General features: G+C 33.2%; 1 protein-coding gene across 8 annotated transcripts in view; it reads right to left on the bottom strand.

The window, feature by feature from the left end:
• LOC106457879 overlaps nt 1–16656 on the bottom strand; it is a 209608-nt gene that overhangs the window by 4813 nt on the left and 188139 nt on the right. For 7 of the 8 annotated variants that reach the window (XM_022383936.1, XM_022383937.1, XM_022383940.1 and 4 more), the window contains 2 exons: nt 12631–12855; nt 514–568 (listed from right to left, as the gene is read on the bottom strand). In XM_022383936.1, coding sequence (XP_022239644.1) covers nt 514–568; nt 12631–12855 — 280 coding nt within the window. The remainder of the gene's footprint in view (nt 1–513; nt 569–12630; nt 12856–16656) is intronic. The other variant, XM_022383939.1, reaches the window with a different exon arrangement.

Here is a 16656-nt window from a genome sequence, read left to right as displayed (position 1 = left end):
TAATATTTTTACATGCTGCTAGTGAGAGAACCTGTTGTTAAAATATTTGAATCCCACCACTGGATGCATGGTCATAAGTTAGAGCATGATCAGATGTGGCAACATGAACTGTAATGACATGGTGAGCCTCCAAAATCATTTTATTTCAACATGCTCAATGTCTCTATAGTTTAGTAGATAAAATGAAAATACTGCAAATTTTGTAGGCTGACTCAAAGTTCTGAACATTCACTGAGTAGTATAGCCTTTTTTTACTTTTACAGTATTCCAAAAAACAAAAAACTCACGGACTTTCCAAGGAATAATTTATGTCTTAAACTTCACATTTGTTATGTAACTTATGAAGAAAAATAATGGTTGAGTAAGAAATTAAAATAAAATAAAACAACTTTACATAAAGAATACTGATATTACTTCATATAAGTGTAAATCAAGCACTTTAAATTTACCAATATAAATACAGAAGCATTAAGTAATTAACTATTAGAACTTCAGCGACTTTTTGACCCTTACCTTGTAGATAGAGTAGTTAGCCTACTCCCATGCAAATCACCATCTTCACCAGACCCTGTCAAATATAAAAACACATCAGCTATCTTATCAATATGAGCAATATTCTTTAATGAGTTATGTATATGTAAATTCTCTGGAAATGTACAATGCTTTCTGATGCCTTAAATTAGCAGTTTCATAGGGTTTATGTGACATTTTTTAAATTTGGGCCTACAAGCTATTATGGGTGAGAAACTGGTGACAAAAGTTAATTATAGCTTTAAAATTTTAGATGTAAATCCTGCATTAATGTAAAGGAATCTTTCTCTGATGCCTAATTTCAAAGGTTAATGTAACAATGTGATACTTGCTTGGTTTGGATTTTATAATTTGGTCAATGAATGTTGTTGTTCAATACTTATCAACTCTGATATCTTAGATATGTATCCTGCATAAGACAAAACTGATATTATGAGATTTGGAGACCATTAGGTACTACAGTATTTTTTACAGTCTTTCATTTAAAAAAAAAACAAACTTAAAATACTATAAATATCATACTAGGAAAAATGTAAATGTAGGGTTTGATTGAGTGGAGAGTACAGACATTATGATATAAAAAAATATTGGAAAAGTCAGAAAGTGACTAAATGGCCAGATATTATGGTTGAATAAAAGCATATTCAAAACGTCCAGTTATAACTAAGGCCTTTGTTTTCATAACCTGCTTTGCTAAGCAAGTCTAGAATTAGACAATAAGTGCATTTAAATCTCTTCATACTCATATAACAATTCTAAGAATTTATGCATGAAAGCAAAGAAGAATATATAATATTATGTAAAAAGCACTACATCTGCCATATCTAGTGTCAATGGAGCCTTTTGCTCAATGCCAGGGATACAACTGGCTGGGATACAACAGATACAGTAGTGGTCTAGGCACTGTTTATATCATCAATTGCACAAACAACAACTGTTACGGCGAGGACAGTAAAGTATAATTATTATCAATTTTATTTAAGTTCTTTTCAAATCAGAATTATGGTAAGGGTTAATAACACAATATGATTTATTTATTAATTTTTAAGGTCAATTACTTCTTATTATTATAATTTTTACTCAAACAGAGTTGGGGGTTGCGTGTTATTTAAGTAATGAGTTACTATAACAACATTTTGTAAACAATGAGGTATTACAATGCATTAGATTTTTAGTGGGAGTAAAAATAATACAGTTATTTTCTGAAAAAAGAATCACGTTTGTCTCATGACAGTTCCTCTGTTGTACATCTACTTTTGTGCTCTTTCATTATTAAAGCCAAGGAAAATTTCAGTTTCTGAATTCTAAGAAATAAAATACCTAAGAGATATGTAAAATATGATTTTCTTCTGAATAACTGTGAAGATCAATTTCAAAATGCAGCTAACAAAATGGCTTTCATACAAGTTTTATTGACACTGTGGTCTTAGATTTGTTTCATCTAGCAAACTGTGTGCATGTGCACAATTAGTTAGATAGTCAACTGTGCAATCAGATTAACTGGTTGCATACAGAGTGTAAAGAAAAGGCGTAACAGAGATTAGTATATTAACATCCTGATGTACAGTTAAAAAAGTAAGAAATAGTCAAAACAGTTCTTTCACAAGACAAGAGAAAGAAATGTACAGAGTAATGTGAGGGGCTACTTTTTTTATTAAGTAATATGCAAGAACATTACCTTACTTTTTTTTCTGAAGAAGCAAGTAATGAGGTACTTTTTTTTTCAGTAAAGTATTCAACACTGCAAAGGAACATTGCTTCTATTTTTTTATAGTTTTAATATTCATAGGTAGAACACAAATGCAATGAAAATTATGAAATTAGCATTTATAAATAATAATAATTCTTTCAATTACTAAGTTTGCAGAAATGTTTAAAGGAACTTCATTATCTGACCAAAATTCCTTTTTGTTTTGAGACATTCTATAAATAGTTTTGGTAACAAATAGCTTCATATTATTTAAACAAACTGTCATGGCAATGAAAGTTCATAGTTGATATTAAAAATCTCTTCAGTTTTCTATGTATTAGCTATTTCATGTGTGAAAAGATGAACAAAACATTTGCAAAATGAAGTTGACCAGCACCAGTAAAGAAAAACATCATCCATAGAAAAATATTCTTGGTATTTAAGTCTTCTGAAGAGTCTATGAGGAAAAAAGGTTCACTGACCAAACTGTATTCACCTCAAGTTCAGCAGATTGGAGGGACTCTGAATGGGACACATGATAGCAATGTGAGAAAGCAATTGACCAATCCAGGAACCAGACATCCAGATGATCGATATTGTAAATATGTCTCTGTAATATAAGCTATCTCGCTCAAAAACAATCTGATAGGAACTGACCACCCCTAGTGCAATAACATCCTCGGTTTAATAAAAGCATTGAGGGATAACATAACAGGAAGAACCATATTAATCTGCTAGTTCATCCATTGTGATCCACAATACGGATGGAGGAACAAGATTATAATTAGGTAAGGAAACAGAGACACCTGTAATACATGTGTGAGGACTTATGATAATTGGTTCAGCTCTGAATACAAAACCCAGCCACTGGGAACCAACATTCACGTGGGGTAGGATCCCAATCAAAGGGATGAACTGCAATTTTGATGGCTCACTCCAAAGCTACCACATCCTCTCGGGTAACCCCATACAGAGATGGAGCATCAGATTGGAGGGCATTTCACCATCTACACCAGCAGAACACCACCACCCTACTCTCAATTAAATGGTTTTATCATTATCACATCCAGGAGGATGCTTCCATGGTTCACCACCTCAGCAGTTGGAATTGGAAAGTGGTAAGGACTCCTATCCTCTACTGGAAGAAAAAAAGAGAGGAGAAAATGTGGTGAACAGTCAGGAGGAATGACAACACCAAAGACAATGCAACAGGTGACCACAAAAACCCTAAAGCAGACCATACCTGATTTATTCAATCTAAGGCTTGGCAGGGATGGGTGAGTATGGTCTGAAATGAGCATATTAATGAAGCAAATATATCATGAGGACAAACCTACGAGTGATCTTGTGGAACATCCCATCTCAACAGTGAGCATGTTATAGCCATGGAAATTAGAAATAAGCATTCAACATGGCCTGACACTGCAGATTTGACTATGAAAAGCATATTTGGTCAGGCACCACTCACCACAGAGTGGGATCCAGACAGAAAAAAAAGGGAAGGCCCCTGAAAAAGTATATATATATATATATATATACATATATAATATAATATAAGTTACTAAGTCACAGCCTAAAGAATGGTTACAGGTGGAGAAAATACTCCATGGTAAGTCAGGATAGAACCAAAAATTGATTGAGGTGTTACAAATCGTTCACAGGTTGCCAGTCCCCAGTTTCCTTGGGTACAACAAACAGCCTGGAATAAAAACCTGGAGAAGGATGATTAAGAGGTTTGATGGCCTGCTGAGAAAGAAGATCTTGTACCACCTCGGACAGATGCTGACTGGTGATAGGAACCCGAGGCAATGGAAAGGAAATGAGTATCTGAGATAATGAACGAGGGGAAAGAAATTGGATAACAATTCCCTCGGACAAAACCTGAATAACCCAAAAATCTGTAGTGAAAAGTTGCCAAAAACAAAATTGTACTAGCAAGCCCCCACTGGACCAGAACCCACCAGGTAGTCACTGGTACTGTTGGCAATGTGTTTATCTGTGTCGAATAAAACGATAAGATGAGAAACCTCAGGAGGGAGGAATACGTAAGGACTGAGAAGGAGCAGGATGGGAAACAGTAACAATGGAATGTCTATGCTCAGAATGCAACAAACAAGAAAGGGTAGTTTGTTGTTGCACCAACTACATACGGGATTCCAGAGTTTCAGGAATATTACTAAAAACATACCACTGAGGAAAAGGGGCCATACATAAGTCCCAGAGATAAGAAGGCAGTAAACGAACCAGGGGCAAGGCTGCATTCCTCCCCAGGAGATCCCTCGGAAAGGAGGTGGATAGTAGACAAGTACTGTAGGAGAGTCGATAGAGTAAGACGAAGACAGGCAAATTGGGCTTGGGACAAATGAACAGGAAGATCAGGGTCCTCACCCCCCTCCCACCTGGGTAAAATTGATTCTAATTGATGAGAATCGAGAAATGGACATTCAGCCTGATGGTAAGCCAAACCAAACTGATCTGAAGCCTGTGGAGGGCAAGGCATGCTGGCACCCTCATCCACCAAAGAAGCAAAATGCTCAGCATGAGTCAAAATATCCAGGGAATTGGGGAAAACTAAATACTGAGAAGAGAAGGTATCATGTAACAAAGACGGAAGGGGATCATACTGAGTTGGGGAAGTGGATAAAATAGAATATACCTGAGAAATCACATTTAAAAAAGCTGTTGTAAGCCTAGCTGATTCCACAGTAGAGGCATGGGAAGACACGGCAAAATCAGGTGGAGGAAAAAGGCTGTCAAAATCCTCCTCAATCCAAAACAGGTTCGGCATGTTCAGGAGGAATAGGTGCAAGATCAGGAGAGGTTGATTCATAAAACGACCAATCTCCTGGCAGATGATAGCCGATAAATTCAAAGATTAGTCCCCTCCACCTGTAGCCTGTGTGTGCTAGCAGAAGATATGATCTCCGAAGTGGTAACCTGAACTTCGGAATTTATTGTATAAAAAGAAATTCAAACACAATTGTTTGATGAAAAAAGGCAAAAAATGAAAAACTGGGAAAATAAGTTATCTGAAAAGTCTTTAACTATTGAAAAGCAAAGAAAAACAAAAAATCCACTTCGGAATAATAACAAAAGAATATCATGAAGTTGAGCAAATTTGAAGAGTACAACAAAAAATGTCTTTACATGAGTACTGCCAAACGATAAGTGATAGTTCGGTAGATTCGAATAGAGGGAGTCACATGCATCAAGAGAAAATATCGCACTTTTATTGGTGGAGGATTGTCGTATGATGAGTTACATGCAAGATGCATTTGACTTATTTGATTATAAGGTATGTGGGAGCTTAAGACTTGTGGCATGCAAAAAAAAATTTGCATACAGAGGGCAGCACTGAACGAGAATAGGTATTTATATGAGCAGAGGTAATGTACCGTATCGGAAAAAGACTTTTTCTTAGGCTCAAATTTTAAGAGAAGAAGAAATAATTCTTCAAACATTAAAAAATAATCTTCCTAGTAATGACATTCAATAGAAGATTTTGGAACATTTCTCCTACTCTCCCACCAAAAGAAAGAGAGGTAAACCTTCCCATCTGACCACATTCCACTGGTATGCTAGTGCAAAACTAAACAGAGTGTTGAGAACCAGGTAACCCAAGAAACTCTGTCAGATTTTCTAATAAAAAAAAAAAATAGCATAATAGTTCTGTAGTAAGTGATTCACTTACTCATGAGAAAAGTAACGTAGGTCACACAACATAATATCTCAATGACAATAATGATGGACAAACATATTAACAAACTGATCATTTTTAGATTTAAACACAAATATTAATTGTACTGTTGTTTTCTGAATTTTAGCAAAAAAAAAGGAAGAAATTAAAGAATATTTTGAGGTTTTGATACATTTTTCTCAAATGTATGATAACAGGGCTGGTGCTTTGCTTATGAGACTAAGAAATCAAAAGAAACATTATTTTAAATCAGAAGGCTTAAGTCTACACTTAAATATACAAAAAAGTTTCAAGTTACTGAAATGCAAAATTTCTGTAGTGAACTGGTGATCAGTTTATGAAACAACTTACATTTAGGGATAATAATGATAAGCAAACTGGTTGGTTATAACAATAATATTATGTATATTTAAGCATATACATTCAAATATATTCATTATCAATATTAACAAGGCATTTTTTGTTCTGGATATTGGCAAAATGGAAGAAATTAAACAATGAATGTTTCAAATTTTTCATCAAGCTGTCACAAATGTATGGTAATAGGGTTTATGCTTAAGAAACTAAGAAATAACATGAAATATTAATTTCAAACCAGTAGGCTTTACAGAGAAGTGACGAGTCATTAAAATGGACAACCTGTTTAGTGAAATAGTGATTAGATGATATTTTAATTTATTTTCATGTATCTTTATCACAAAATTGAACTGCAAATTCATTTAGGCATCCATCCACTATGCAGTTTGTCCATTCAACAATTATTTAAATGTCTGCCAGTTTCTAACTAATGATCTCCCACAATATGGCAAAGTGTTGAAACCATTGAGAACAAGAAAAAAATATTATAAATTAGTGTATACTTCCTGAACATGACACAGAATTTCAAATAAAAATAATTAAAACTGATAAATGTATATATTTAAAACAAATGTTTTAAGTGATGGTCAAGAGAAGGTCAAAAATAATTTGTATACAGCTTTTGATCTCAAACTAACAGATTCAGTATTTTGCCATATAAAAATACCTGGGTATAAAGCCTTATTTCAGACACTTGACATTTTAAACATTATATAATATTCAAAGAAGAAAAAACAAAAACACATTTTTTTAAGTTATAGATCATGATGTTTATCAGAAAGTTCTAATAATAAGAAAAGTATTGAGAACTTTAAGATATGATAAAAAAATACAACTAAGATAAAGAAAATGGTGAGAAACCATTTTATTTGTAGCTATTTTGATGCTAAACAAAAACATCTGATTTATGTTTAGTTAAATCCATATTCTTAGTTGTAAATTCCACAGAGATTAACAAATATTGAGCAAATAAGAATATACAAGTATAACTTCAATTCCCTTTCAAAAAACAAAAACACTATACTGAAACATGAAAGGACAGATGGATATAGGTGGATAGAATGATAAACGAATTAAAGAAACAGTTATACAACTTGATAAAATAGATATATAGATAGATCAACAGACAGGTAGATGGATAGATAGATAAACAGATGGATGGAAAGATAGACAGGAATATAAACTCAAGACTTTTCTAAAATTGATTTCTACAGCATTTGCATCAAATAAGTATTGTTGAAAAATCACAACCATGTTATATCAATGTGAATTCAAAGAGCAAACAACTTATAACAAATGAATTAGACAATATGTAATTTGTGCCATTATACAAAGAAAAAACACTAAAAGCTATAACATTATATCTCTCTTTGGAATATTCAAAGTATTTCATAAGATTATTTAAATGACACATAATAAAATATAACACATACTAAGGAAAAACTTGTTTTGCCTTTTATCTGTATGCCACAATTGAAGCAGAACTCCATAATTATCCAATTATTACTTTTTGGTAATTATACAGTATCATTTTGATGGACTTAACAGCAACAAAACCTTGGGACTCAAAATCACTGATAAAGGTAAATTAAAAAAGAAACAGTTAATTGATTAAACATATACAAAAAAATGCTTAGTTTATAAAAAGTATAAAATACTAAGGTCTAATTCATTTGATGACAAGATAACTAAGTGATAAACAATTTCATATTATTCAGTGGTAGTGATATTAGTTTGCAAGACAAGCACAGTTTCCTTCTGTACTGGAAATACATGCAACTTGTTTATTAAAATTTCACATAGACACACTGGTTGTTTTCTATTATGAGGAACTGTTAACATGCATGTAGGGTAAATTATGTACAAACAAAATCTGCATAAGGTTGAGTTTTTGGTTACAATCCTCATTCTTTAAAATAATTTTTTTTAATTCATGCAAATGTTAAAAAAACATATGTTTGACCCCTTTGTACTCACTGGCACTGAGTTTTAAGCGAAATAAAATAAGTATATTTTGACCCAACAAAGGCTGCATAGAACAATTGCAATAAGGACTGTTTAAAGTCATATCATCCAAATAATTGTAAATGCTAATTTCAAATAAAGAGGTCCTTCATACTTACAAACAGAATAAAAGTACTTGGCTTAATTTCATAGCGACTATTGAATCACTTGAAATATAAAAAGTAATGTCATTGTGAATATTGCATTCAATACATACTTTGAAATCATTCTAGATATTTATTATACTAAAAGCGATCAGCATGAGTCAAAGTATGCTTTTTTAAAATACAATATTTAGATAAATATGGAACAAAATATTGCAGGTATTTTATATATCATGTCATAACAGTGTTGGCAACTACACAAAAAAAAACTTATTTTCATTTTGACTATACATATAAACCTGCATCAAAGTAAAACTGTGCGAGTGAAATATTTGATGAACAGAATATGGTTTTATGCATATACAGAAAATCCTGTGATATTTTAGTTGTATATAAATACCTAAAGTGTTTGTAGCTCATATATTTCATATAGTTACACATGTAAATAATGTAAATATTATTGTTATTAATAAATTCTTAAATTTAAATATATTAACAAGAGAAAACAAGTGATGTTATTTAACCTTTTATATTATTTTGCATACTGATGGAAGTTCAAAGGAGTCAAGGAGTCAAACTTTACTTAATGTAGTTAGTGTGGTTAAGTCTAGGTTAGGAGCTACCTGTTTGCATTCCAGAAGCAGCTTGGGAAAGCGAGCATTGATCAGCATCAACAACATCCATGCATGAGCCCAAGGTTTCGCTTGTGAAGGACAATTCTGAAGACTGGGTGGGGGTTGGAGAGTAATGGCTGTAGGAAGTATCTTTGTCAGAAATACCAGAGTCTTTAGTTGTGAGCATTTGTGGGTGTTGCAAAAAAGCTTTTCCTCTGTCACCCTTAGACAAAGCTACTGTTTGCACCTTAGGTGGAACTACAACTTTGCTTGTTGTCCAGATTATATTGCCATCTTCATCAAGCATTTCAGTTCCTCTTTCATGCGGTTGTAATTCCCTAGAATCATCGTACTGTTCAAGAGATTCTTCTAGTTTAGAGGGCTGCTTAGATGACTTATCCACTACTAGATTACCTTTTTCATCAACAGTTCTTTTTAAATTCTCTTTGGCCCCTTCTAACTGTTTTCTGAAAAATTCTTCTAATGCCTCCTGAGATTCAGTTGAAATACTATGTCTTTGGTTTAAAACAATATTTTGTTTGACCCTTTCTATTAATATTTTCCTATCATTTTCATCTAAACTTTCAAATCCTTCAACAAAGTCAGATCTAATAACACCAACACTACAAGGCAAATGATCTACATTTGAAATCCTAGTCTTCTCTGTTATAAAATGTTGCTTGTCCTTAAGAGCTTTTGATGGAATGTTTTCTTCAAACAGAATATTATTAGTTGAGGAAATACAAATATTTCCTTCCTGATCTAGTTCTGGTTGTTCTGTAATCACAGGCACAGTTCCAGGATGTGTCTCACCAAAAGGAGAACTCATTTGGTAATCAAATCCTAGGGTATCTGTGCTGGATATCATAGTTGATTCTTCTCCAGATGTGTGCATGCTGTTGAGGCTTGAAGACATCACAGAATCTGTGTCAAACTGATAAGTAGCAAGGGTTCCTGCTGAACTGCTTGGATCTACAGATTCACAGCTAGAAAGAAACCATTCTCCCCTTTTCTCGATATCATGCGAGTCTTTCCCTGATGAACTAGTGTCGTTTTGAGAGGGAGAAACATCTTTGATATTATTTTCTACCCATTCCTGATCTTCTTCTGCAATAACCTGCAGATTCAGCTTCTGGGATTCAGTTTGACCAATGTATTCAATAAGCTCTTTTATTTTGGTTTCTTGCAAAGAGGAATGTTTTTCTCTAATATTGTCAGTACACAAGTTTGGTTCACTTGTTTGAGAGAGAGTTTGATCTGTTGCTTCGAGAGCATAATCTACATCAGGCTTTCTGATTTCCCTAACAAAATTAATACTGGCTGACTTTTGTTCTATATGTAAAGGATAATTCTCATTGAGGTTTGGCACTCTTTCCAATGAGGAAAGTGTTACCGAAACACTTCCTTGGAAATCACCATCATCTGAAAAGTCACTGGTAATTTCACCACTGTGTGAATAAAGAACTGCTTCAACATGACCAATACCAGTATTTGTTGTAACTACCTCATATGATAAATTTTGTTCCACTGAAGGAACACTGTCAATCAGATCATCAGTGTTACCTAATTCAGATCTTTCTTGTGGAAATCTTGAGCTAGTTGGATCAATATGAAATTGTTCTACATTTGCTTGTACCTGGGTAGTTATTCTATCTGCTTTATTAAGCCTTTCTTCAAAATCTTCTGAGCCACTAGAATCTTTACCATCAGCTCTTCCATCAGATAGTGTATCTTGGCTACCTTCTGATATTTGACTTTCATGCCCTTCTTCAATTTCTGATAACCTTGCTCTTTCCTCTTTTGCCATAGTTTCAATTCGTTCAGTTTCAGCACATTCTCTTTCAAGAAGTTCAAATTCTGTTAGAGAATTCATAGAAACATCATCATTTTCACCACTCTTACTATGCTGCTGTTTATTATTAAGTGAATCTAAAGAACTTTGACTTGACTTTCGTCCCCTAATTATTTCAGCTTCCAATCTCTCAAACTCCTGTAAGGATGAAAGAGATTCATCATCTCGTTCATCACTTCTGTTGAAAAACTTCTTTGCTTCTACTGATTCATAATCTGGTGTGCTCAGTTTTTCTTCATCAGATGCCATAATAGGACTTAACGGTTTTTCAGTTCTATATTGGAATGTATCTTCATAAGCATCTTCATCTTCTTCTTGATGTGTATATAAAGGCCTAAAATCAGGTTCAGTTTCAAATTCATAAAAAAAGTCTCTATCAAACTGCATCCTATAAGGATACCTACTTGTTGTGTCTATCTCACTCAGTTCATCTGCCTCATCAACTCCCTTATCACTTTCAACTTCCATAGGTTCATCTTGGAAAGACTCTTCTTCCTCTTCCTCATATTCAACTAAGGTAGGATACATGGAGGAACGAGATGTATCTAGACTAAAATCACGCACATTTCGTGGAAAAGATGTCTGTGATGTTGGAACACTGAAATATGTGTCTAAAACAGTCAAGACTTCCTCACTACCAGAAACAGGTGGTGTGTCAGACAAATTTACTGAGACATCACTGTCTTGTTCAAACTGTAAACTAATTGTTCTTGAGGAGGCAGATATCCTAGGTAAGCTTTCCCAAGCTCCTTGTGCTAAATCTATAGCTATATCATCTTGTCCAAAGTCTATTGCTTCAGTATTAAGTACTGATTTATTTGACTCAGCTGTTAAAGTCTGATTATTTTGAAAAGTAGAGTGATAATCCCAACCAAAACTTTTTTCAGATGTACCATATGGTTCTGTTGTTTTTTCATGAAGAACTACTGGACCACTTTCTGTTAGAAAGCTAGTGCCTTCACTAATTTCAACATTATAAAGGAAGCCAGGTAACCCTTTTAAAGACTCACAAAGCTGTTTACCTTTTACTGTTTCATTAACCTTTGGTTCATCTTTTGTTTCAGTTATTACATTAATTATGTTTTCTTTTGAATTAAACAGATTTTCATCTAAAAATGTTGTGATGCTTTCTCTGCTTTGACCTAATATTATTTCTTCTTGCTTATTTTGCATTGTTGATTCTTCTGTTTCTTTTCTTCTAACTGTAGATTCCAAAGAATTATCAAAGACTTCTTTTGATTGTATTGAAGGTTCCATAGCACTTTGAATTTCTTCCTGTTTTGCAACATCAGAATAAATCTTTTGCAGGCTTTGTGATGTATCTTTCTTCATCATTAAACACTGGATATCTTCAATTTCTTCTTTTGTTATAATTTCAAATGGACTTTCAGGTCTATCACTTTTCCAATACAAATCTCTAGAAATCACTTCAAATCCTTCAGCACAAAACTCTTGGGGATATGAATCTTTAAAAAACCCAACATGACCTAAAATTTCTTTAGAATTAATTTCATTTGTACCTTGAATAAACAATTCATTTTCTATATTGTGAGCATCTTTCATTAAGGAACTTTCAAACAGTTGATATTGTGAAGTTTCTTCCTCTTCTGTTAGTTTTTCAGAAGGAAACATGTCTGTATGGCTGACAGAAACATCAGGTGAAAGAGACCGTTTTCTTTTGTATGGGAAAATTCCACGTTCTGCTTCAATGTGGGATGTAACACCAATATATTCTGATGGAAGCCCTTCCTGTGGAAAATCTGTTTGAAATAATTTACTACCTGTAAGCTGTTGCTCATAAACGGATTTACTTGAGGAGTCTAAAGTCTTCTCAGCATCTGTCCACTCCATTTTCTCTGGAGAAACCTCGTATGGACTTCGCACTTGACAGGATCCTTCTCCCTCTGCATCAATCACATCAACACCCGCAAATGCGGAATTTTCGAAAGCCACTGGAGAGGCTGGTGTTCTGTCGACTCTATCCCTCTCCATGTCTTCGGAGGGCTCTGAAAAATGAGTGCTAGTTTAATTCTGTTAATGTGGGGGAGTCAGGATGGAGAGGACAAAGTGAGAGGGACAGAATATTGTAAAGGGAAGTTTGAAACTATGAAGTGTAAGACACAGTGTACTCAACTACTGTCTGCACAGTAGAAATACCATGAAAGTGAGGGGAAAGTGAGTTCCTATTGTTATATATATATATATATACATAGAATACATGAATTATCTTAACAAAAAACAAAAAAAATCTTTCTAAAAACCAATCTGATAAATGCAAATTAGCAATTTACAGTTAATTTCCACTTTACAGCCAACAGTTTCAGAAATGTAAACACTACAGTTGTTTCTCCTGTTTAATTCTACATATTAACAAATCTGTTAATCTAAACTCAGAATCACTGTTATGAACATGTATATGTTACTATACTTGATTACTTATGTACTAGTTAAATACATGTATCAATATTTTATATAAATGGGGTTATGGGTTGCGCAGTAAAAAGTAAAAGTTATTCCTTTACTTTGAGCACAACTACTTAAAGTGAATTTGGTGAACAACCTTTCAACCAATGATTGAATTAACTTTAGGTCAAGTTTACTGTAACTGATGATGATTAGTGCATTCCAATTCATGACTTCCAACAGAAGTTTCAGAGAAAAAGAGAGTTAATGTTGATTAAACTATCAATTTATTTGAAAAATGTCAATATTATGGTAATATTCTTTGTTTTTCTACAGAAATGTCACAATAAGAAATGAAGGGTGACTACACTGAAAAAACATGGAACTGTTTTTCTTTTACATATAATACTATATAGCCATACACAGGTACACTTAATATAATCCTATTTAAACACCCATGCTTGATGGTAAAGCCTTTAATACACATGCTATACAGTTATAGCACTAGCAAACAAATGACAGTTAAGAAAACAAGCTGATGACAATAGTTTTCATGCTGATAAGTGTATATATATATATATATATATATACACACACTACACTTAAATTTCAGGAAAACGACCGCAAACAAATATATTACACTATGTTTCTTTATATTCATTGGAGAAAATAAATATTTCTTTTAGGAAAACAATAAAAGTAAGAGTACAGTTGTTAATATATGCTCAGAATATAAACTAGAAAGTGTTTATACATAGAGATGGTAATCAATTTTGGTGTTTAACTAAATGGAAAATGTACCAAGTGAGCTGATAAACTGACTTAACCAGGATAAAGGCTGTGAAATGCTTCAATTGATGGTTGTAATTTTTATTTTTGCTAAACCTAAACAATTAGAAAAATGAGAAGGAAAACACTTCACTGCAAGTTTGAAGAATTATTAACAGTCAACAATAATAACAGACTGTACCTTTTTAGAGTGGAACAACAATGAACAGTATTACACTGGAAGGCTTCTGAGATATGACAATAGTGAACAGTTTTTTTTTACTGTAGGTTTCAGATATATGAAGAAAAGAAGAGCAGCATTATCAGTTATCATGATATATAACGGCTTATGTAGGCAAAAGGGTGATTTATCGATGAGTAGTTTATGTGACACAAGTCACATTACAATAAGACTGACAATTTTCTACAAATCTCTCTTTATTGACCCAATATTATGGGTTTCCAGTAAGAAGAAATATGATAGCATCTCAATCACACACCTTGTGCATGCACTGCATTACATTGTTGATGAGGCCTTTTACTCAATACAAGATCTTAGCAGGTGTGCTGGGAATGCAATATAAAATCTCAGTCGAAATGCTACTTACATCAGTCATTTATATCAGTGTTATATATGGCTCCCTTTTGAGTATGATTTATCTATGGGGTTCCACTGTTCATAGATGCTGTTTCTTAGGAAAAAAGTTACTTTATTTCCACACTGTTGATTTATAATATTATTTTTACAATATTGTGTTGTTTTAAAATATTTTGTTTATAACATACTGTTTACTTATACAAGTAAAAATATTCTGTTAATCATTGACATTTTATTCACTGTGATCCTTGGGCCTGATGAACACTTGAAAGTTTTGAATGTCCGGTTGCAGTGTGATCAGTGATAAATGAAAATCACCTCTCTTCACAACATCAAGGCAGTTACTTATTTTTCATAGCAAATAAATCACCTGACTAAAACCAGATTCAACCAGATAAGATGTGGGAAAAGCGAAAAATACAACTTTGCCTTCTCCCAGAGCTGTTGAAACTTATTAGCTATTTCATTACTTATCCTGAAATAATGTTTGTCACATTTGAATCTAGCTTGAGCTGTTATATCATTCTGCTGTTCTTGAGAATGAGTCGAAAACATTCACAGATACCAGAAAAAAAAATTGTGTGTTACTCGAGTACTAGTTGTGTCTGGTAACTTGACTTCTGAGCTGTGGGGGATATGGGGAACCTTTGATTAAATTTTAAATATTTTATTTGGGCAGTGAAGTTTAGGTGGCCCACTCAGAATTTACTGTGGCCCCCAAATTTGGCATCATTCACATGTGGCCCCTTAGAAACATGGCGTGGCCCCCTGGGGGCCATATGGCCCATGTTGAGAACCACTGATTTATATAATATATCAACTGTTGTGGCATATAATGCCTTATACTGGCAAAATATGATCTATTTACTGGTAGTATGTGTGACATTACATCAGAATAAAACTGATAATAATATTCTAAAAATCTTTTTATACTGTATCTATACTACTAAAACTGATATATATTGTAAATGACAGCTATAAGTAGCATTATGAACAAACACTTTGTGTGTTGCATTCCTAGCAGACCTTACAACTTGTAATGAATGAAAAGCCTCATTGATAGTGGCATGCAGTGCACAGTATGTGTAGCTAGCAGACATTACAACTTGTAATGAATGAAAAGCCTCATTGACAGTGGCATGCAGTGCACAGTGTGTGTAGCCAGCAGACCTTACAACTTGTAATAAATGAAAAGCCTCATATTTTAAATGACAGTGGCATGTAGTGCACAGTGTGTGTAGCTAGCAGACCTTACAACATGTAATGAATGAAAAGCCTCATTGACAGTGGCATGCAGTGCACAGTGTGTTTAGCCAAGTTACCATGTTTCTTCTTTTTTGGAGATCCATAGTGTGGGCCCAAGTAAAAGAAAGATTTGTATAAAATTATTATCAATCTGTTGTGATGAAAAAAGCAGTATTACATTGTAAAGTGTCAGAGATATGAACAGTTAGAGTGGCATTATAATATACATCTTCACAAATATAAACAGGATTACATGGTCAGGCTTTCAGGGTATGAAAAATAAAGATCAATCCTATACTGTAAAGGTTCAAAGATGTGAACAATAAAGTATAGAACAAACTTCAATGATATAATGAGAATATTAAAAACAGTATTATGAACAATAACGAGCACTATTAAACTTTAAAGCTTCAGACATATCATCCATAAAAGAATAATATTGTGTTAAAAAGCTTCTGCTGTAAATAATAATGAACAGTATAATGCTGTAATAAGCCATTGACATCAAGTACAAAAAAAATCTTTTTAAATAATAGTATTATATGAGCTTTAAAAAAAATCATAGCTTTCAGAAATGATTGAAATACAACTGTATAGATTTTTAAAACAATTTCATTGTTCTTTATATTTACATAAACTTATATTCAAAGAGTTTCTAGAAGAAAAGATTTCTATTGTATTAATAAAAAATATCAACATCCAATCTTAGTGTAGTTTCTTTGCCCCAACAACAGAAAAGGAAATTAATCTACTTGATAAAATCCAACTTGACGATTTTTGAAAAACAATTTTA

Source organism: Limulus polyphemus, unplaced genomic scaffold (assembly GCF_000517525.1).
Source record: "Limulus polyphemus unplaced genomic scaffold, Limulus_polyphemus-2.1.2 Scaffold385, whole genome shotgun sequence".
NCBI classification, from domain to species: Eukaryota; Metazoa; Arthropoda; class Merostomata; order Xiphosura; family Limulidae; genus Limulus; species Limulus polyphemus.
The sequence above is the reverse complement of the archived record's forward strand: the minus strand, read 5'-3'. Positions and strand labels throughout refer to the sequence as shown.